The sequence below is a fragment of the Tympanuchus pallidicinctus genome, unplaced genomic scaffold (genome assembly GCF_026119805.1).
Source record: "Tympanuchus pallidicinctus isolate F22 unplaced genomic scaffold, pur_lepc_1.0 scaffold3, whole genome shotgun sequence".
NCBI classification, from domain to species: Eukaryota; Metazoa; Chordata; class Aves; order Galliformes; family Phasianidae; genus Tympanuchus; species Tympanuchus pallidicinctus.
Genome location: NW_026294747.1, coordinates 17,797,420 through 17,819,081, shown reverse-complemented (window position 1 = coordinate 17,819,081; position 21,662 = coordinate 17,797,420). Strand labels below are relative to the sequence as shown.

At 43.1% G+C, this 21,662-nt stretch overlaps 1 protein-coding gene across 1 annotated transcript in view; it reads left to right on the top strand.

The window, feature by feature from the left end:
- Positions 1-20,237, top strand: part of ABTB2 (ankyrin repeat and BTB domain containing 2) — a 131,722-nt gene extending 111,485 nt beyond the window's left edge. Inside the window, exons 5-17 of the mRNA XM_052693128.1 lie at positions 1,909-2,074; positions 4,471-4,560; positions 4,988-5,089; positions 6,575-6,671; positions 7,827-7,962; positions 9,800-10,026; positions 10,692-10,870; positions 11,482-11,587; positions 11,725-11,827; positions 12,489-12,579; positions 14,353-14,421; positions 15,156-15,269; positions 16,597-20,237. Of these exons, the coding sequence (XP_052549088.1) occupies positions 1,909-2,074; positions 4,471-4,560; positions 4,988-5,089; positions 6,575-6,671; positions 7,827-7,962; positions 9,800-10,026; positions 10,692-10,870; positions 11,482-11,587; positions 11,725-11,827; positions 12,489-12,579; positions 14,353-14,421; positions 15,156-15,269; positions 16,597-16,794 (1,678 nt within the window). The 3' untranslated portion in view covers positions 16,795-20,237. The remainder of the gene's footprint in view (positions 1-1,908; positions 2,075-4,470; positions 4,561-4,987; positions 5,090-6,574; positions 6,672-7,826; positions 7,963-9,799; positions 10,027-10,691; positions 10,871-11,481; positions 11,588-11,724; positions 11,828-12,488; positions 12,580-14,352; positions 14,422-15,155; positions 15,270-16,596) is intronic.
- The last annotated feature ends 1,425 nt before the right edge of the window (positions 20,238-21,662 follow it).

Sequence of the window (21,662 nt, the reverse complement as noted above, 5' to 3'; positions counted from 1 at the left end):
AAGCCCATAAATAGTAACTTCAGATTGTTGCCTCCAGATGTGCTCCCGGCAGCTCTACGCCAAGAACTGCAGCCCACCTCTTTGCTCTGTCCCTCGGACAGCTCTGCACAATGCTCTGCTTTGCTCTTTGCACTGCAGGGCTCAGCAGTGTATGGTGCCCCCATCACCCTCCCCTTGCTCCAGCAGCGCAGGGTGCATCGTGCCTGTTAGCAAAATGGAATCAGAGTGCAAAGGTAGATACCTGTACTTCAGTAAATGTCATTTATTCTCTGAGGTTCAACAGCTTTCAAGTTTATAATGCCCTATTTCACTGGTTTGCATAGGATAATAATAGTGAATATATATAGAATATGATACCATTACTATATAATAATGCTATTGCATTGTGACACTGTGCCAATTTCCTCACTAGAGCAAGATGATTTATTGCTTAGGCTCTGTTTAGGATTCACATATGTCTAACAGTAAGCCTTACCTTACTGTCATCCTGTGCTCTGTACTGCACATGTCCTAACCCAGGATCTGGATGCTTGGAAGATCTCTTCTGATCAGATATCTGCACTCATTGCCTGGGAGCTGCATTTTATTTATGGATGTATCTCCAAAGAGCGGGTGACTCCAATGCTGTCACTCTGCTTCCCTGCTGACTGCTCCTCATATTTCATCCTGATGCAGCTGCAGTGATGCTGCTTTCCCACAAGCAATGGGACTGCTCACCAGGCTGAGGAGTGAGTTTTGTGAACTCAGCATATTTTTCATTGCAGCTGAGCCCCATTTGTCTTCAACGCTGATGCAGTTCAGAAACATCCAAAATGTCCAGCTGAATTAATACTTGAGTACGATTCATCCTGAGTCTAAGTGATGAGTGTTTTACTTATCTGGCCGCCTACTTACAGAGTTTCCAGGTTAGCCTCCTTGAAAGAACCTTGCTTTTCAAAGGAACTCGGCAAACTACTATCTCGCTCACCGACAGTTTGCACAAGAGCTTGTGCTGAAACCAGACAGCTAGTAGAGAAGGCACTCAGCCTGAAATAGCATCAAAGGGCTGAGCATATCAGTGCTCACCTCCAATTTGGGAATGTTTGGTCAGTGAAGGAGATAGGCCTCCAGCTCTGGAACTCAGAGCTCTCAGCACAACCAGGGGGATTTACAGTAATTTCTGGACTACTTCCAAATGAGATAAAGGCTATCTGATAGTCATCTGGAGGATAAGGACTTAATAGAGCCTCACAGGAACGTTACCTCATTTCCTTTGAGGCGCTGGAGAAGAGTTGAGATTTGAATTTTTTTGGTTTTTCGGGGCTTTTTTTGAAATTTGATTTTTTTTTTTCTTCTTTTCTTCTTTCCTCTTTGGAACATGTTTTTGTCTATGTAGGATGCATTCTCCTATGACAGCCACATCATATTATGTGATAGCATCTCACGAAAAATGCAGAGCTAACTACTTAAAGCATGTTTTTGTTTTTTGTTTTTTTCCAGTAAGCAGCAGAATAAATGATAACTCAGTTGCTGCAGGTTTGTACCCTGTGAGCCTTCTCCTGCCACAGTAACCTCACTGCTGCAGTAGCCTGGTCCAGAGGTGCCCTTGAAGTGTGAGGCTGAGTGACAGGGAGTAAGGATTTCTTTCTACCCTTCACACAGAAAGCACCAATGACATTCTTCTACCTGGCACCATTTTTTCCTGTAATACACATACGAATTTATTGTTTGTCCCTACCAACTAAAACTTCTATCTCCAGTATGATTGAAGTTTAGCCAGATTTCTTCAGAAATGATTGCGTGCTGGAGAAGGTATGCAGTAGGTAAAGCCATGACATTTCATAAACATCATCTCCTACATAAATCAGGCATAAAAAAAAAAAAAAGAAAGAAAAAGAAAAAATCCATAATTTGTTTTGTCCTCCACAGACCTGAATGCTGTTTTAGTTCCTTCCGGAGACTGGATGCTAAGGCTGCTACTGAAAAATTCCAGCAGGATCTGGGTTTCCGAATGCTGAACTGCGGAAGGACAGATCTGATCAATCAAGCAATAGATGCACTGGGAGCTGATGGAGTTAACACCATGGACGATCAGGTATGCCTTATGTATGCTTATACACACACAAAATTTTAGCATCGAGTTGTGTGTTCCTTTCTTTGTAGGTCTTAAGCATTAGTTGCCTCTCCAAAACTTCTCTTATTCTAGCTGATGTTTTAATAAAAAAAAATAGAAATCCCTCACTCATGCAACCCTCACAAGTCAGTCAGAGCCTTGAGCGAATTGTTTCTTTATGAGCTGGAATGCAGGTCTGCTCCTTGGCTGGTCTGTCTCAGGCACTGACTGAAGACAGGATAACATGCTGGCAGCAAATGCAAAGTCTGATGTTACCTTAAAGTTAAGACAATGTCAAAACAAAGTTAATTTTGCCAGTGCCAATTTTCTCTGGTTTAACAGCCAAAATCCCATCTGGGTGAGTGATGAGCGACCAAAAGGTGTTGCTGTGTCATGGCTCTCAGGTTGCCTGTTTGAAGTGGACTGTCTGTTCTCAGTGCATTGTGGTAGATGAAACAGCACAGAGAATCCCAGTGGCACTGGTATCAGTCAGTATTAGCTTTGCTAAAAGCTCTCATGCTTTATTTTTACCTATCCCTGTTAATCTGCATTTAAGCATAAAGACTGTGCGGAGTAATAAGTCCCTATCTGTTTGTGCTGTCAATTCTATCAAGTCAGTCTGCTCTCTGGGGCATCATTCAATGCACTGATTTACCTTCTAATTAAAAAAAAAAATTAAACAACCATCCACCTCCCACAAATAAACATTCATTACAGATGTCACAGCAATGAGAAAGACCTGTCATGTTTCAGAAACAGTAGGATACTTATCAGTAGGAAGGATTTACATTCAAGTAAAGAGGTTTTCAGACCCATTTGTGAAATGAGTGAGTCTTCCATGGTACTTTCTGCAATTTAAAAGGTATATGAAAATGCATACAAACATGGGCAGAACTGTTCCTGCAGAAGGCTACATTTAACTACACCTTATTTACATATCCCATATAAGTTTTGTGGTCACAGACATGTATCATTTCACAGATGCCCTTGAAATTGACTTTGTTAAAGTGACACTGGTGGCAGATTTATATTATGAAAATCTGCCATTTACTTCCTTGATTATTTTTTTTTTTAAGTTTTTGTAATTTCTGTTCACGTAGCCCTCGGGACTTTTGTTCTTCCAAAGCACAACTGCTCTGTTCTCCGATATTTTGCCCTGTGAACAAGTACTGTAATATCATGGCACTCCTTTGCAGCCAACCAGCAAACTGGGAGAAGTTTTGTTTTTTTTCCTATGTAAGGACCCTGCTTTGTAGGCAACTTTGGAAAGGTTGAGGACTTACTGCTGTCATTTATTTATGATCTTGTTTTAATCCTGTTGATGTCTTACTCTGGCCAGTCCCCCTGTGAACAAGGGGACCAGACAGTGCTGGCAGCTCTGCTGTGTTTGCAGAGTACTCTTCCCATGTTTTTAACCAGAATCTCTTCTTCCCCATGAATACTGAGCAGCAAGCAGGGAACGCAAAACTGAGTTGGGGAAATAAGTATGTATGTATTTCTATAGAAACCTGGTAGTTTTAGAACCCTGACTGTGTGGCAATAAATATGAGCTCATTTTTGAATTCTCAGTGAAGTTTACTTGTCTGTATTAAAGAATTAGTCTCCCTTGCAAAGCCCCAGTAAGCTAACCCTACTCTGCCCCTCACCACTGAACATCTTTGCAAATGGTATAGCTTCCTTATGTGTAGGAAGACTGGAATTGTGTCTGTTCTGAAAAGATTTTTGCAGATTCAAAACCAGAACTCCCCTACTTGGGATTTGCTTCTATTTTGATAAAGCTATCTAAAGATGAACCTGTATTACTACACAATGAACAGCAGAAATAGTACCTATGAAAGAGTTAAACATCCAAAGTAATTAAAAGGGGACAAAATACTACAGGATATGAGCAGAAATTGATTTGACTGGCCCATTTTCCTTTCTGTCCTTAGCTACTTCTGCAGTTAACTGTCTAACTAAGGCTCATTTCTCTCAATTCACTTCTGAGCCATCACAGTTTGTTGGTTAAACAGAGACAGACTTATGGGACTGAAATGCTGAAATACTGTGGCAAGTAACATTTTAGCAATAGGGATACCTTGCCAAGTAGACTCCTGTGTACTGCTTTCAGTTCATCTGGCTAGAAATGAGACAGAAAAAAATGCTATTTCTTTTTTGCAGCCTATGAAGCTCAATAATTGTAGCAGTCTTGACCTCTAACTTTTGACCACAGCGCCTTTCCATATGTGCACATTGAGCCAGCCCTACACTGAAACCAAAATGTTTTCAACATATGCACACACACTCACACTCTGTACCTGAGATTCAAACTCTGTCTCTGTGACAGATCTGCTATTGCTATAGAAAGGTAACTCTTTTTTTTTTTTCCTCCCTTAAAGGGTATGACCCCGCTGATGTATGCCTGTGCTGCTGGAGATGAAGCAATGGTCCAAATGCTTATAGATGCTGGAGCAAATTTAGATATACCAGTAAGTAATGGAGTACCCCATCATTCGTCCTTAGTCTGTAAATTAACAAGAGCAGTTATTAAACCACTATCAAATTTTTCCTACCAACTGAAGTCTTTGTTTCTGGAAGGTTCTGCCCCAATCTCAGAGCAAGGCACTTCTTTCAGAAGTCACTGCTTCATAAGTTTGGGAGAGGGGAAAATACCTTCAGGACTTCTTGGAGTGCTCACTGGCAAGTCTAATAGGCATGGTGGAGGTGAAGGGGCCTCCTTCCTTCAACGGCTGCTGCCAGGAGAAACCAACAAGCCGATTAAAAAGGCCTGGCAGTGTATTTGTTACCGTTCCCTGGGGCCATCACTTACAAAGGGAAAGCCAGTTATATAGAAGTCTAAAGATTATGGAAGACAGATGCTGCAGTGATTAATAACTACCTGGTTTCCTTGCCCAGGTTCCCAGTACCTCTCCACGATACCCTTCAGTCCATCCTGACAGCCGGCACTGGACTGCTCTCACCTTTGCTGTGTTACATGGGCATATATCCGTTGTTCAGGTAAGCAGAAGAAAGTCTTTAGTCAGGAACCTTTGCCCAAGATACTGAGGGACTGAAGTGCTTAAGCATTCACCCGCCCTGCTCCCTCTTTCATGGAATGAATGCCAGAGGCAGCAGAATAGAGCAGAATCCTGGAAATTCTGCTCAAACTTCAAGGGGAACTCAAAACCAATACCAAAACAAGACAGTAACTGCTGAATTTAATTTACCTTCTGCTCAAAGGGGGAAAAAAAAAAAAGACGTAAGTAAATGGAGGTTGCATACAGTCATATTCTGTGTACATTTGTAAATAATTACGAAGACTAGATCCCACCTGGCAAATTGCCAGCACAGCCTTTGGTACTGGACAGCCTTAATTTACATGAGAGATAAGTGTGACTCTCCCAGGAACTGTAGCCAGATAGATCCTACTGGATCTATGCCAAAGTTCCTACTGGACTGTATACCCACTGTGTCTGCTTGCTTTAAAACTTTTAAAGATTTTATATAATCTTTCCTTTGGCAACCATCCTTTAAAGTGTAGATGTGAGCTTTCTCTGGATTCTGTGTATGAAATCACTGTTCCAGGTAAGGCCTGCCATAGGATAGTTACCTGGAATTGTTGGCATCTCAACTATTCACCAGCAAACCAGTCAATGAGCCAGTTGTCATGCTCTACGGACAGTTTTAGTTTTATAATAAAAATGTGAATGTATATGCTGTGCCCAGGCCAGTACCATTAATCAGGGATGGCTGAAACTGCTTAATTGTGACAGCATTACCCATTGCAGCCATCTGGACACACACTGAGAGGAAGAACCTCTGCTGCTGGCTGGAGAACAGCGCTCACTGTTGCTGCAGTGGTGCTGTTCTGGATGCCCCTCTGCTGCTGCCTGCCAGCACTGCTTGGCCATAAGAGATGCATAACCTCTCCTTTGTCTAGGAGACATGCAGTTGCCTTTTGAGTAGCTTGGTGTGTTCAAAGAAAGCCACTTCTGCGCATGGCAAATCACTAAGGGCCTTCTTATACAAGCTCCACAGGGCTTGGGAGAGACCAAGGGCTATGTTTGGCCTCCAGGGCTAATTCCCTGAAGGTGTAGCATGCTTCCTGCACACATCATGAAACTAAATAAGATTAACTTCCTATGCTTGAGACACTCTGACTGCAGAGCTCTTTGGGGCTGGGAAATCACAAGTAGCAAAATCAAGTTCATAATAAGAGATTAAAAAAAGAGTAGATATTCTCCAGTCTATCAGCTGAGAACGTTTTTTAGCATAAGTTCACTGCTGAAAGTACAGTAAAGCAAAAGAAAATAAATCTCTGACATTTGTGTAAGGCTTTAGCCCTAGGCTGATCAAAGACACGCATGAGAAACTTGACCTGCAAAAGGTATCTTGCTTTAGCCTTTAAGATGTTCCCTTCATCATGAATCTTCTCATTTTCCTTCCTAGCACTGCTGAACTGCTGTTTTCTCAACTCCTTGTTTTCAAATGTGTCTGTTGCAGCTACTCTTGGATGCTGGTGCTCACGTTGAGGGCTCTGCTGTTAACAGTGGAGAAGATAACTACGCTGAGACCCCACTTCAACTGGCTTCAGCAGCAGGTAAGTTACACACAACCGTGGCATGCTCTGTCTCTTGCTATCACAAAACAAGCACAACTAATTGATGCCTGGGTCAGGGATCTGTAAAATATGTTAGGATTTGCTCTGCATTGTGGTCTGCAGGTATTGCAGATACAGCAAAGATACTTAATGGGCAACACCAGGAGCTAGATAGTCAGCATTTTTTTTCATTTCTAAACCATTAACGTGAACTCAGCCTGAGTTGGCAGTGACTGACAGCAATCATGTGCAACAGCTGATGGGCACTAAATGAGTGCCTACTTCTGCCAGGAGTACCAACTATTATCTCCTGCCAGCAGCCTCCATACTTAAGCTGAAACAGCTCCTCCTTTGCATGGGGCTCTGTGAAGAAACATAAAACAGCTACTGTCTAGCCTAGGCATGTCTTGGATCTAAATAACTTCCAGATGCAAAAATTAACAAGTTTAAATTCAGCCTGAGGAAAGAAGAACTGCTATATCGAGACATTTGTTTTATTAATTTATTAAATACGAGTAAAATTCTGCATTTCTTCTACCTAGCTCTTGTAAAGATTTTAGCATTCTATAAACAAGTCTGCACTAGTCTAAAAGTTGTTTTTCAGCATGCCAGTTCTAGCCCTTTTTTCCCCTTTCATTTCCTTCTGCTTTATTTTTGTGCCTTCACAAACACAAATCCCTGCCTTATCTGCTCCAAGTTTTACCGAGAGGATAAAAAAAAAAAAAAGCCTCCTCCCCCCCATGCCACAGTGAAAGATGCACACTGTGCAAGGTCTCTTGCCACCACTCACTGCTGTATCTTATGAAAAGTGTAGAAGAGAGCCCAGGTGAATGTGAACTGTACCAATATACCTGTCTGCAGGGTAGCTCTATGGAAGCCATGGTCAGCAACTCCCTTCTGGCCTTCTCTGTTACCTCACCCACCAACTGAACAGCTTTTCTTTCTGCCTGTAGCTAGCTGTGCATGCTTGTGTAGTTCAGCTGCTCTGCGACTCCATTCTTCTGAGAGGTGTCATGAAGCCTAACACATGCTTACAGGATGCTTTGAAAACCTTAGTTGGCAGCTTAAAAGCTGCTGGTACGCTTTGCCTGATAACATCCTGAGTTACATTTCAAAAAAGAAAGAGATTTGATATTTCTCTTAATTGTTTCCTAGGGAACTATGAGTTGGTCAGCCTATTGCTAAGCAGGGGCGCCGACCCCCTCCTGAGTATGCTGGAAGTCAATGGCATGTCATCTTCACTTCATGAAGATATGAATTGTTTCAGTCACTCAGCTGCACACGGGCACAGGTAAAGCTCCATTCATGTTCAGAAGAGTTTTTTGCCTAAGGCTTACACACTGTAGGTGTATTGCTTATCTTCTGCCCAAATCCCTGGGTGTGCAGTTCAGAAGATGGTGTTAATGCTGACAGTAACCATTTTGTAGCACTGCTTAGTTTCTCTGATTATTCTAATTGTGATGTAGGTAGTGCTGGGGGGAACTGACTGATTCTGTAAGCCAGTAGCTGCTTTCTGTTGCATCCTTTTGAGGGGAAAAAAACATGCAAGATTTTCATTATTCAGTAATAGTACCTTTAAAAAAAGAAAAGGATTACATTTTGGTCAAAAGCACAAAATGCAACAGAAAGGTCACTTGTTTTTTCTCTCATTTGCTGGTCTAGCTCTGCAGCACTGAGAGGGTAGAGAAGAGCTGGTTCTAGCCCTCCTTTAGCAGATTAAGTTCCACCTATGGGCTAGCTGCAAAGATAGCAGTTCATGATATTGAGACAGATTTCCATCACATTAAGAAGTGGCAAAAATAGACAGCTACAGAATTCAACTGAATGTATCACTGGTTTCTGGTTGACTGACCAAGAGATCGCTCATTAATACACTGAAAAGCTAGACTAGGCTTCCTAACCCTGCTTGCAGGGTGGTTATTTAGAAATAAGATGTTATGTACAAACTCATCCAGAAATTCTTCAATTCCCAGAAAAATGTCAGCATAACGAGCCAATTAAAACAGGCCCACACCACCCACAGAGATGGGCTGAGTGGTATCCAGGGGGTCTCCTGCAGCGTTACCACACGCCTTTATGGCAACGTGCTCAGTAGCAGCTACCTAGTTGGCACACAGATGTGTGTTACAGCAGAGCCAAAAGCACACCTCCCAGCACACCACGCATCTGGCTACACCAGGGAAAACATCTCAAGTTCAAATGAGGCCCAAACACAGCAGAGCTGGAACAGCCTAACGCTGTTATTTACAGTGTAAAACTACAGAAACGCTGTTCTGATCCCAACTCTGTTCCCCTCCCACAACCTGCTGTGACATCCAACCATGCAAACTGAAATTCAAGGCTTATTCTCCAGTCTGCGAGGGGAGGGTGATGGAAAGCCTGCAGTTTCCCTGTTCTAGTCACATGGAGTCGTGTGGGTGCAAGGAGAGCACCAGCTAGTGGCAGTGTGGTGCCACAGCTGCGTGGCCTCCCGGGGATGAGAATGTCTGTTGCAGATGGCTGCAGCTGTCTGCAGGGAGACCAAATGATGCAAGCTGCCTACAGTGTTTGTCTGGACATTAGAAAACCTCTTTCTTGTAACTGCTCTCTGAAATTCCAAACCAGAAAATTCTCTCTGGATTTAGTGAGGCAGAACTGTCATTTTTTATGGTTTCTATTTGCTGGTACAGAAAGCAAGGCTAACTAAAACAGCAGTGCTAAAGTTGGTCAGTCAGGAAAACAGCAAGGGTTCTAACAGATGCTTTGTAATTCTTACTTCAGAGCTTTAGGTGTTACCATAGATAGAGCTGGCAGAAGGCAGTGTGCTTCTAGAAGTGTGCTAAAGTATAGGCTGCAATAAAAATCAGTTTGCTCCAGCACTCTGAAATGTGTCCTGGTGCTGCTAGGGTACAAGAGCATACTGCATTAATTTGTCCCTTCTATAAGGGCATCAATTTCTATCTTGCAGTAGGGGGAAAGGAGGAGTCTTAAATGCTGCTCTGTATCTGCGAGATGTCTGTCAAAGCCCAACTCTATCTTTGGGAATGAAGTCATTTGCTAACCCAAATTATAAACCCAAATCACAACAGTCCTGCCGGAATTGCTGCTCTTTCATTTATTAATAAGCAATACTACTTGTTCCTCCTCAGGAATGTTCTGCGCAAGCTCCTGACCCAGCCCCAGCAAATGAAGGGAGATGTCCTCTCACTGGAGGAGATTTTGGCTGAGGGAGTGGAGAGTGACACCTCCAGCCAGGGCAGCTCCACAGAGGGACAAGTCAAGCTATGTAAAACAAGAACGAAAGCCCTGCAAGAGGCCATGTATTACAGTGCTGAGCATGGCTACGTAGATATCACCATGGAGCTCAGAGGACTTGGTAAGGTGTTTTCTTCATTTATTTTTTTAAGTCTTGTGCACATTCAGGGAACACAAAGCTTTTTCCCATTTCATTTGGACAAATGCCTGCAACCCCAACTGGAAATCTATCCTAAGTTTCCAGGAAACAGCTATACCTAATAATCAAAAGCAAGGGCCATCTCTCCCCCTCACATCCTCTGTTTGTAAGGCTAGCCCCTTTAACACAAAGGTAACATCAGGAGTTAAAGTGGGTTTGTTCTAGAGGTGAAAGAACAGATTTGATCTGAAAGCAGAAGAGAAAAGCTTTGAAATTTGAGTGTCTATTGTCAACAACAAGAAAAAGACCTCATGCTATGTGTAGGGTCAGGTATTCAAACAAGTTTAGCATAAATTTACTCTGTTCTGACCATTGATGAAGCTAAGTACACAACAAGGAGTCTCTGGTCCTTACCACTCAGCAGACGGTCCTGGACCAGTTTACCAGTTCTCTGCTACTGTAGACAAGTTGCTTAATCTGTCAGTGACCCAGCTCAGTCACCTTTAATGACAAGACAAAAATGTATCTGCTGTAAAGAAATAAAAGATCTACTTCAGCACTAATGCTTCCGTGTTATTACGTACTAACAGAGGTATCCACTCACTGTTATTTCTGTATTCATCACCTTTCTTTTGTTCTGGCTGCAGGAGTCCCATGGAAGCTCCACGTGTGGATTGAATCACTACGGACAACCTTCTACCAGTGTCGCTACTCGGTTGTACAGACCCTCTTACGGGAATTTGTCACCATTAAGGAAGAAGACTATAATGAGGAACTGGTTAATGAAGGGCTTCAGCTCATGTTCGATATCCTCAAAACCAGCAAAGTAAGCATTAGTTTTATAAAAGCATCAAAATCAAGTGTTTGAGCCAGGTCTTTTGCAACTGTGTAAACCAGGGCACATCAAAAACAACTGAGTGCGTACACTGAGTCCCTGTGACTGCAGTGTGAAGATGACCCCAATAGCATTTATCTAAATTCATACACAGCCCAATGATAGGGAATCAAAAAAGCAGCCCTCACAATACTGATATTCATTTCTTTATCAGTGAAAGCTATTCTGTTAGAAGTTCAGTTCAGCAACTGGATTTTGTAACTGTGCAAATGTAACAGGAAGCGTTATCATTACACTACTGGGCAATTCAGGCTACTTCAGTAGTATCTTCTAGGAGCTTTCTGAACAAAGCTTTTGTTCAGCAACATGTTCCTTCTTTTCTCTCATTTAAAGATTACCTATGACTATTTCATGACAGAGGGTTGGCCTGTAAACTGTTGCTGAGAGCGTTCTTTCAGAGTGCACTGTTAGATCATGTGGCTGGTCCTTCTGTTTTGAGGTTGCTCTTATAAGGAGCAGTTGCCTTGAGAGAACTGTTACAGAATGTTTGAAACTCTCTCAGAGCAAAGTGCTGATTGATATCTTTTCTATTCTCCTCACAGAATGATTCTATCAATCAGCAGCTTGCATCCATCTTCACCCATTGCTACGGCAGCAGTCCTATACCCAGTATTCCCGAAATCCACAAGACATTGCCAGCACGGCTCGGTAAGATGCTCACCCAAACACTGAAGCTTTTGTAATATTTCTTTGAAAGCATATATTGTTTAAAACAAACAAACAAACAAACAAACAGAACACACCACACCAAAACTCATCCTCATTTTCTTTTCTTGCTTTAACAGATCCTCACTTTCTAAATAATAAAGAAATGTCTGACGTGACTTTCTTAGTAGAAGGAAAGCTGTTTTATGCACACAAAGTCCTGCTGGTTACTGCATCTAACAGGTAAATAAGTCACTTTCTACAGCTCTGTACATAATATAAAAGGAAGCTCTGACCCTTCTCTATTGTTTGTGACTAATTCTTCATCACTCACTACAGTAATGCAGCTGCTGAGGATATGGTCTGCAGACATAATTCAGAGCTGCAGGATCAGTCCATATCATCTTTGCTAATGTTAAGAACACAGCAAAAGGATGAGTTTTTCTAGCCATTCAATTGTTCCTAGTCATTCTTAGTACATGTTAAAGAAATCCTGGGCTGCACTGACATGAACTGATCAGTAATAACCCCTAGAAACCTGTGCAGTAGTTGGGAGTGCACAGACCAAGGCATTCCATGCCTTTTTCATTCCCCCTCTCGGTTTGCTATCTAGAGGCACAATTGTTCCACACTTCACCTGTGGCTGGTACACATGCATCTCTCTCTCACTGGCAAAATAAGTGTTTTCAACTATTACGATGTGAGTTTGAATGAATCTCATGCAATTTACCTGTTAATTTGCCCCTGAAGTTCCAAAGCAATTATCTTAGGATTAAAAGGAATGTTTTGGTTGTCAACTTAAAAATGGTAACAAAGGAAGATCCTTCACCTTGCTTAGACTCTTTGCCAACAGGCAATGAGTGTGTGAAGTAATAATACAGAAATCTATTAAAATTATTCTCAGGTTTAAGACTCTAATGACCAATAAAACGGAACACGACAGCCATGGAAGCAAGACTGTTGAAATTAGCGATATGAAATACAATATTTTCAAGGTATGTTGCATAATCCACCTTTTCTCTACTCATCAACTTCTCAATTACTTTGAGGCTGTGAGGGCCGAGACTTAATATTGCTGATAATCTACAACTAGATATGAGCTTAAATTCAACCTCTATTCCATGAATCTGAAGTCTGTCTCTAGCCTTTCACTAGGACCAAATTCAAACAAAAACTTACAGCTTATTTGTTTATAATCTTGCTAGACAGTTGTTTCTTCCATAAGGTAGGTGAAACAGTCTTAACATACTTCTAAAAGGCTTCCAGGCAGATCTCAGTTTCTGTTAACCAAAAGGTAAGCTTACTTGCAGGCAGACTACCCTGATTACACAGACTACTATTGCAGGCTTCAAAATGAATTCAAATCACATTATCAGAAATTAGTGACATTGTTTGTTTTCAAGAAAGGCTCACAATCGAGAATTTCACTTCATTTTTATGACATCTCTGGATTTAATGGGCCTAAAATTTGTGATGTAGATGAAGTTGGTTACTTAGCACCTACCAAGGACAAAAGCAGTGAAGTGTGCCAGTTAGTTATTCCAGCTTTCCAGGTCTGCACCTCAAATTTCAAAGAAAGGTACAGAACAAAAATCTAAAGTCCAGAATGGGTTGTGTAATTGCTTCACTACAGTGCTGGGGCTCTTTCTATGATGCATACAAAGCTGCCATCAAACTTCACAGTGAGAGAATGGAAATTGCCTGTTGGAACATCTTGGTCCTACTTGAAAGGGGCTATGTAAGTTTGGATGTCATCCATCCAACACCAAACTATGCAACTCAGGAAGCGACAAAAAGTAAAATAGAATCAAGTGGAATTAAACCTCCCTAGCAAAATTTTTTACATCAAAAGGTTTCAGAAGATAAACTTTTGCTTCACTGAAGAATGCAACTAATTAAAAAGTAAAACAGTGGCAATACTTCCTGGAACTAGATGATTTGATGGTAAACCAAATCAGGCTAGTTAAAGAGATTCTGACATTCTACAGTAATCTCAGTTACAGCATTCAGAGGATGGGGCAGCAAACTGAATCACTGGAGCTCTAGGTTCTGCTTGAGGCTCTGCTGGAAAGCAGCTTGCCTTCCCTGTGCTTTCTCAAATAGGAAAACTTTACAAGTACAAGCTTAATTTTGTTACCACTACTGTTAGAAGTGGTAAGCACAGCATGCATCCATACCTGCTTCCACAGTATAAGAACAGTGGAGTGACTTCCCTTTCCAGTACCAAACTGAGCTGTTCCCTAGATATGGCAATCCTGGTTTAGCTGGGGTGCGCACATGGAGATCAAAGAGACTCAACTGCCATTGCTGCAAACAATTAGGCTTTTTCCTCCTGCCCCAATGGCGGCGGGGGGAGGCTGGAAGCTGATTAGAAGCACAGCAGGAGAGGCAAGAGGCTGGGGGGTCCCCGCAACACACATGCTCATGGCATGGCAGACTCAGTGCTCCAGCTAGCTGGCAGCTGTGTGTGACCAGCCTGTGGGGCTTTACCAAACAAGAATGTTTTTACAAGGATATTCGTATCAAAGACACACTGGTCACTCTCTCAGCTTAAAATCTTCAGAAGGGCCCTCTTCAAAGCCCAAGAAGAAATAAATATTAGAAAGCAGCAAACTTGCAACAAGAGGAAAAAAAAAAAAAAGCCAAGTGGAGATGGGAGCCAGCATATTATGTGATCCTTGTCTGCTCAGGAAGGGGAGTGCAGTCATTCACAGCCCCCTGTGACTTCAGTGATAACAGCTTCATGGCTGGCCTTCTTCCCATTCCAGATGCTGATGCAGTACTTATACTATGGAGGAACAGAATCCATGGAAATTCCCACCACTGATATCTTAGAGGTGAGAGTATTTTCTTCTAATCTTGCTAAGTGCACTGGAGCATAAACAGGGTTTGAAAGGCAAAAACTAGGAGCTAACAGCAAGCTTGCAATCCAAGAGTAGAGAAGTTCAAAGTTGCAATGCAGTTGCTTGGAAATGAGAATTAGCAATTATTTGATATTATGTCCATGAGATACAAGGGGAAGAAAAAAAAAAAAACAATACACCACTGCAGTGTTTTTGGTACTAGAGCTGTGTGAAAGCTTCCTCTATGAAGCTGGGAGAAGTAGGACTTCAGAGATGGTGTAGCTGATTCCACAGCAGCCAAACAGCAAGGGGCTTAAAAAACACAAAGAAACAACTGAAACAAGCTGAACTTCTGCAGCAGTAGTTACAATTCAGCAAAAATCAGACTAAGAGCACTTCCCTGTTACAAACAAGTCCTCTTACAATAATGCTGTTTAGTCACAAGCAGTCTGCTGAGATTGAAGTTTGCTGCTAAAGACTACACACAGCTGTTCTGCTTTCTTTTGAGAAAAGGGGCTGTTCAGCAGCCTAAGAATTGTCTGTCATAGTGACAAAAGGCAGCACAGATGCAGGAGAAGCAAGCCTGTACTAGTGGCCTTCCTGCTCCGTCGTGAGGACTGAGCTGTTAAACGAGGCAGTCTCAAACTGTTCAGAGAAGAGATCATCAGTTCTGTCTGTCCACGTTCCCTAGCTCTTTCAAGGCTCACGAGCTTCTCTCCTCCTAATAGCTGTTGTCGGCTGCCAGCCTGTTTCAACTGGACGGCCTCCAGAGACACTGTGAAATCCTCTGTGCCCAGATGATCAGCATGGAAAACTCTGTTAGCATCTATAAATATGCAAAGGTATGCGCCAAACTGCCTTATTTAGGAATCACAATGAAGCAGCAGCCTCATCTCAGTGAGTAAATATAATGAGCGTAGAACAGGTATGCTGGTAACTGCCCCAGCCACAACTGCAAGTGAGATGATGTGTTATGTTTCAGCCTGTAAAGTCCTACACAACACTAGTATGTTTTTCCATCCAAAGCAATCATGTATGAAATCGATGAGAGATCCCTATAGAGCTGTGTAGAGGTGACTGGGGGCGCTGAAACAGCAACATCATCCAGCAAAGCCTGAGAGATTCACATCCTTACAGCAGCAGAGGCACTTGATCATACAGTACAGCAATTAAGCGGCAAACCCTTTCCCTGCACTCTTGCTGAAATATCTTTTTTATAGCTCCAGAACTAGCAGAAACCTTTATATCAAACAACCCAACAACTGTTATCAATAAAATCATTGAGGAAACAGCCTGCCATTCCCAGAAGTTTGTCAGACACAGCATCAGATCCCTTAAAAGACAAGCAGAAGTATTAGGGGCAGATGTGCACCCTTACTTTGCCCGTAATGGTGCACTGATTTTTTTTGTTGCCCGGCTATCAGACTTGGGCTTTTTTTTTTTTTTTTTTTATCCTGTGGAACTCAGGCTGGTCCATTTTAGCAATTTAACCTTATGCAACAGTAGAGGTGGAAAGGATCATTCTTCCTTTGCCTTCAGTACTTTTCATTAAATAACTATTTGCACACAACTCCCAGGACCCTAGTGTATGCACACAGTGCTTCTAAGTACTGAACACTTCATTTTTCTTCCGTTACCTAGCTGCCCAGAGCAGTTCTGAAGGAAAGGGAACTGGATCACAGCCAGACTGCCCTCCCACCATGTTTCAGAAATGCAAAATCCCTGTTTTCCTACATTCACCTCCATTCTCTAGCAGAAACATATTTCCTATTGCTATGAGTTGTACACACCATCTGGCAATGCATTACTTTATGTTGTGGCACCACTCCCTGCCTGCACAGCAGAACAGGTACCTTGGCCACTTCATCAGCCAGCTGCTCTCTTCCTTTAAGAGGAAGCAACTGGCCTGCAGGCCCCATGGCTCTGCCAGCAGCAGCCCACCAGAGGAAGAAATTAAAAAAAGCTTAAATGCCTCTCTGCTCACACCTGTGCCTGCAAAAAGCATCAGTAGAAATCACCAGTCATCACTGGTCCTACCAGAGTTCTTTTCCATAGTCATTACTGTTGGTTTTTTTTAATCTCAGAAAACACTGGAAATGAAATTAGGCCCAGGCACGTCCATAGGTCTGTGACATAGCGAAAGAGCTAACTGACTGTACTCTTCTGCAGATACACAACGCACCTGAACTAGCGGCTTTTTGTGAAGGCTTCTTCCTTAAACACATGAGCTCTCTTCTAGAGCAGGACTCATTCAGACAGCTGATCTACGGCAGGAACAGCAAAGTGCAAGGCTTGGACCCTCTGCGGGACTTGCAGACAGCCCTGGCTGGCCGCCTGCATTCTGTGTACGTCACCTCAAGGGTGTGAAGCAGGAACAAGGCAGTGGCAGAAGCACTGGTTCAAACCGCACGGGGACACGGCTTCAGGCAGAGCTGAGGCTTTCCTGTCTGCCTTCTGGAGTCATCAGTTCTCGCTGGAAGTCCCCTGCATCAGATACCCCATCAGCAAGGGGGGGGGGTGCCTCATCCCACTGAAGGAGGGGAGCTGGCTTCTCTGTGCTACTACTGTCAGAGCTACGCTGTGTGAACAGTGTGATCAAGAGCTGGGCAGGCAAGCAAAGAACCCCAACAGAAGAGATCAATACTGCCATCCAAACAACGTACAACGTGGGCCTGCAGAGAAGTGAGGCAACTTACCTAGATCTAACACCTCATATCTAGTCTTAAGTGTCCGTCTACACACCATAATGGCCACCTAGTTCATATGCGTAGATATTTTACTTGTAAAAAGGCTGCATAGAAGGAGTTTCCTAATCGTGTGGACCACTGCCCATTCAACAAGTCATCAGTCTGAACACAGAAGCTGATGTATGCAGACCCCTTCACTGCAGTTAACAAGCACCAGTTTCCACACACAGCAAGAGACTCCAGCATAAGTTTTCCCCTGAACTGTTTGCACCTTGAGGGAGAAATTGTGTAGATGTACGAGGCTGAGTAGGAGCTACTAACTCTGGAATTACTCGCTCCTTCACACATAATATGAAGAACTGAGCTGGGGCAGGGAGGGAAGAAATCTTTTTTAAAATACAGTTTCACTGTGCTAATTGTTTAATCTGGATCCAATTTGAGAGGAAAAAGTACTGTCTACCCTTTCACTACAGAGGTTTGATAGCCCAATTCACTTTTAACTTAAAAACATGTTTGCGAACATCGTCTGTGAGATCTGACATCATAAGAGAGACTTTCTAAAAGACTCAGGCATAGAAGCAGCTATCGCTAAGCTGAAAAACTGTCTGATAGCATAAACAAGCAATAAAAATCTCCGTAAGACCATGAGAAACGTACAGCTTGATGCTTTGTTTTCTCTCTGGAGAGAAGCTGGGGGTACAAGCTCTGAAATCAAGTCTTTGCCTCCACATCCTCATCCATGGGGTGATGTTTCCACTACCTCAGGGAAGACCGTGCACAGCACGCTGCTGACTGCTGCCTCGAGGTAGGCTGCACTCTGACATTTGGGCTGCAGCACTTACACAAGATGCCTCAACTGAAATACTCAAGATTCACGTTTTTCCTTGCTTGCAGTAGATGGATGTTTCTATATAGAAAGGACTTGTGCTAGACATTCTCCTAGCTGACTTCAGTCAGGAAACAGCTCAAGATACAGTTTTGTGTCTGAGGCCACTTACCTTTCCCTTTTTAAATAAGCCCAAGCTTAAGAAGCTGGTTAATCATACATAGCCGCACACCTTGCTCTCACCAACCTTCAGCTGTTCCCCTGAACTATGTAAGCAATCTCCAAAAGCATATGCTAAGATGTGCTCACTGGTTACAGATGGATGAAGGAGAAGGAAAAGCAATAGTTTAGGTGAGAAACTGCCACTTAAAAAAATCCAACAAATAATATTGTAACTAAGCACACTGGTAGAGGTAGGCTTAGCTGAGCATAAGCTCCAGTGCAAGATACAGACATGGTTTAAATAGAGAAGGAAAGGAGAATGAATTACAGCACCCTTCAACAAAATCGCCAAAACCTGCCATACCTTCCTTCCTGAAGGGTTTGCATCACAGGCACAGTGCATGCAAGGAGAACAATCAGCCTAGGATCAGTCATCTGACAGACACGTTGGTCAGAGCACACACACCAATTTGCGTACACATCCACTTTTGAAGATCACCAGCTTCAGTAACTCTATTTATTATCAGAAAGCCATAGAGATGCTACAAAATTATTACTGTTCTGCCAGAAAACCACCACAAAAGGCTCTATCTTGGAAGGTATTTTCAAGCAGCTGCTCCAGCTATTTGTACAAAAATGTAGGTCCTCTTTTATTGCTGTAATATTACAATGCTTTGTTAATTGTACATTAATGTTGTCATTTATGTAAATGTACCGGGATTTTATTAACAACGTAATTTTAAAATACACAGCTGCTGTTATTTATTCTGCTTCTCTAACAATGACAAAGGCATATTTAAAATCTTCTGTGGAAAAGGTAGTTGCAGTTTCACCACCTTGCATCGTTTCGGTATATGTACCTAATTTGATCCTTCAAAGCAAGGGATAAAAAGGCATTCATTTCCCTGTCCCGTGTTCACACTTTTTTTTTTTTTTTTGCATAATAAATGAAACTTGCATTTTTCCTAGCTCAAGTGAAGTTTACCGAGGCACCCTTCATTGAAAAGAAGCAGATGTGAAAGAAAAATCCTAGTTCTGGGATTCTTTTCCTATGTGTATCAGGCAGACCTCAGGAGTTAAAGGTCAAACCCACTCCACTCTAACAGTAACAAAGAAGAGGTGACAGAGCAGAAAGCACTTCTTCTGTCATGGCCCTGGCACCCAGAAGGCTGGGATGGCTCTGACAGGTCTGGGTGGCTGCTGCTTTGCTCTGTAGCTGCAGGACTAGTAGTCCTGTGTTTGAAGATCACACTGGCAACCACCTGTAGTCAGGTGAGCAACAGCACAGGGAGCCCTCCTGAACTTTGCCCATGAGCATTACCCACACAGCCGACCCCAGAGACAGAGGTTAAGGAGGCAGCCATAGCTGCATGGGTTTCATCCCTGACCATCAGATGATAAAGCCAGAGATTTGTGACAATGACAAAAAATGGAATACCTGAATAGAAAGCTGCTAGACTCATTCAATCTCTTCCTCTTATTGTATTTATCAGAAATGGTGGCTTGCTATAACCAGGCTGCAAAGAGCAAGGGCGCTTACTCATCTGTGAAGTCAGACACACAGAGGTTTCTTTCTGCTGACAGCAAGAATTTGACCCAGAAATGAGTATTTCTTTCCCCCTCTAAGTCTGCCCCATAAATCTTTCAGACCCCTATGGTGTTTGGATAATGCCTCAACTGTAACGCTGGATTCAGTGTAACCCTGCAGGAGGACTCAAATACTTTACTTCTTAGAACACCGGTTCTACGGACTTCAGAAGAAGCCATTAATACAACCAGAATGTGTGTTCAGCTGCTGAGAACCTATTAATGCTTGCTTCTTTCCTTCAATTTCCCACCACACACCTGAACAAAGGGTGCTGTGCCGCACACCTCTCTGCTGCAGCAAGACCTGAAATCCAGTTGTACAATAAATGAGCATCACAAGCATTTGTTGATGTGATCTAAAAGAATTCTGCTGGGAACGATGCACGAGGGATACTTTCTGTTGTACTGGGCCCTTAAACCAGCATGCTTGGAAACCAACCAGTGCAAATCCTGACTTGCTTTCAAGAGTCACGGAATACAAAGATCTAAGATTCCCTCTGGAGCACTTCTGCTCTAGAAAGTAGATTAAATAGAATTTTTTCATCTAACTAGCTGCACCTCTATTTTATGCAGTACTGCCCTTGTAGTCCTAGAACGTGGAGCAAAGTTGGCACAAAACATTGCTGGTCATAGTTGTACGATTTCATGGAGCAGAGGAAACAGCACTCATACACCTGCCTGAACACACTCTGCCTTTGAGAGTCAAATAAACCCTGACTGCTTTATGATAAGCCCTTACACCGCAGACAAACTCCAGTAAACATAGCACTGCTACCAACTGGCCCTCCTCAAACACTGCACAAGCGACCAGATACTGCGTCCTGCACGTGCTGTAACAGACACAGGAGAACACAAGAGTGGCAACTCCTTCGAGGAAGTGGGGCTGTAAGCGGCTGCCTCCACTGCTCATGACAGAGAAAGAGGATGCAAAAGGTAGATTTGGCTCCCCCAAGAGGTTTTGAGTAAAAGAGATCCACTGATGCACAGCAAACAATACAGAATACTGCTCTCAGTACTATTTGCCCAGGCAGAAGGAAAAAAAAAAAAAAAAAAAAAAAAAAAAAAAAAAAAGCTATTGTTGTACAATGAAAGTCACAGCAAAGCAGGGAAAAAGTCCTTACTACAGCACTACGGGTTGGCCTGTTATCAGAACTAGAGTCATTTCCAGCCCCAGCACTCTTTTCCTACTGCTCATAACTAGAAAACAAGCCAGCCAGTTCAAAACCATTCCTACCCTCAGTCAGACGGGTCCAAGCCCATTGCTTCACAAACCACTCACAGGACAGGCAGTACAGAACATCACACAGCTCAGCTCTGCCTCCAGTGCCAGCTAGTCACGAGGGTACACCTGAGTTTCTACCTTCAGCCTTTGCACATCCAATATACCCACCTCTACCTTGCAGACCTCTCACTGGAGCTGTACCACAGCTATGGGAGCTCACCTCCCACCCAAAATGCAGAGCCAGCTCCCAGCAGCAGGGAAGGTCCTCAGCTTCACTGCTTTCACTTCTTCCCAGATACCTCACAGAGGTCAGCTCCTTCCAGCTGTCAGAACAGCTCACGGGCTCCAGTGAGCAGGATGATTCTGCTGACAACTAGGTCACAGCTACCCACCACCTGCAGGGTGCTGCTCACTAAACGTGGCTTTCCCACTCTCTTCCAATTAGCCCCAGCACTGTCATCACAAGCAAGCAAGCTGGTGTGGGCACAGGAGGAGAGAGCTGACACACAGCAACGTGCCGGGCACTTGATCAGCACTACGGGAACAAGGCTGAAAGCTGTAAGCTGACTTAGCTGTAAGCTGACCTAGCGTGTTTACAACAGCCTGAAATGCTACTGCCTCTGGTTACAGTTATGCAAGAAACTGTCCCATGCACAGGAAACACAGAGAGCCAAGAGGGCTGTGCCTTCAGCTACATGCACACACTGCAACAACAGCCCATCTCAGGCTTCTTTGCATATGTACAGCCCCT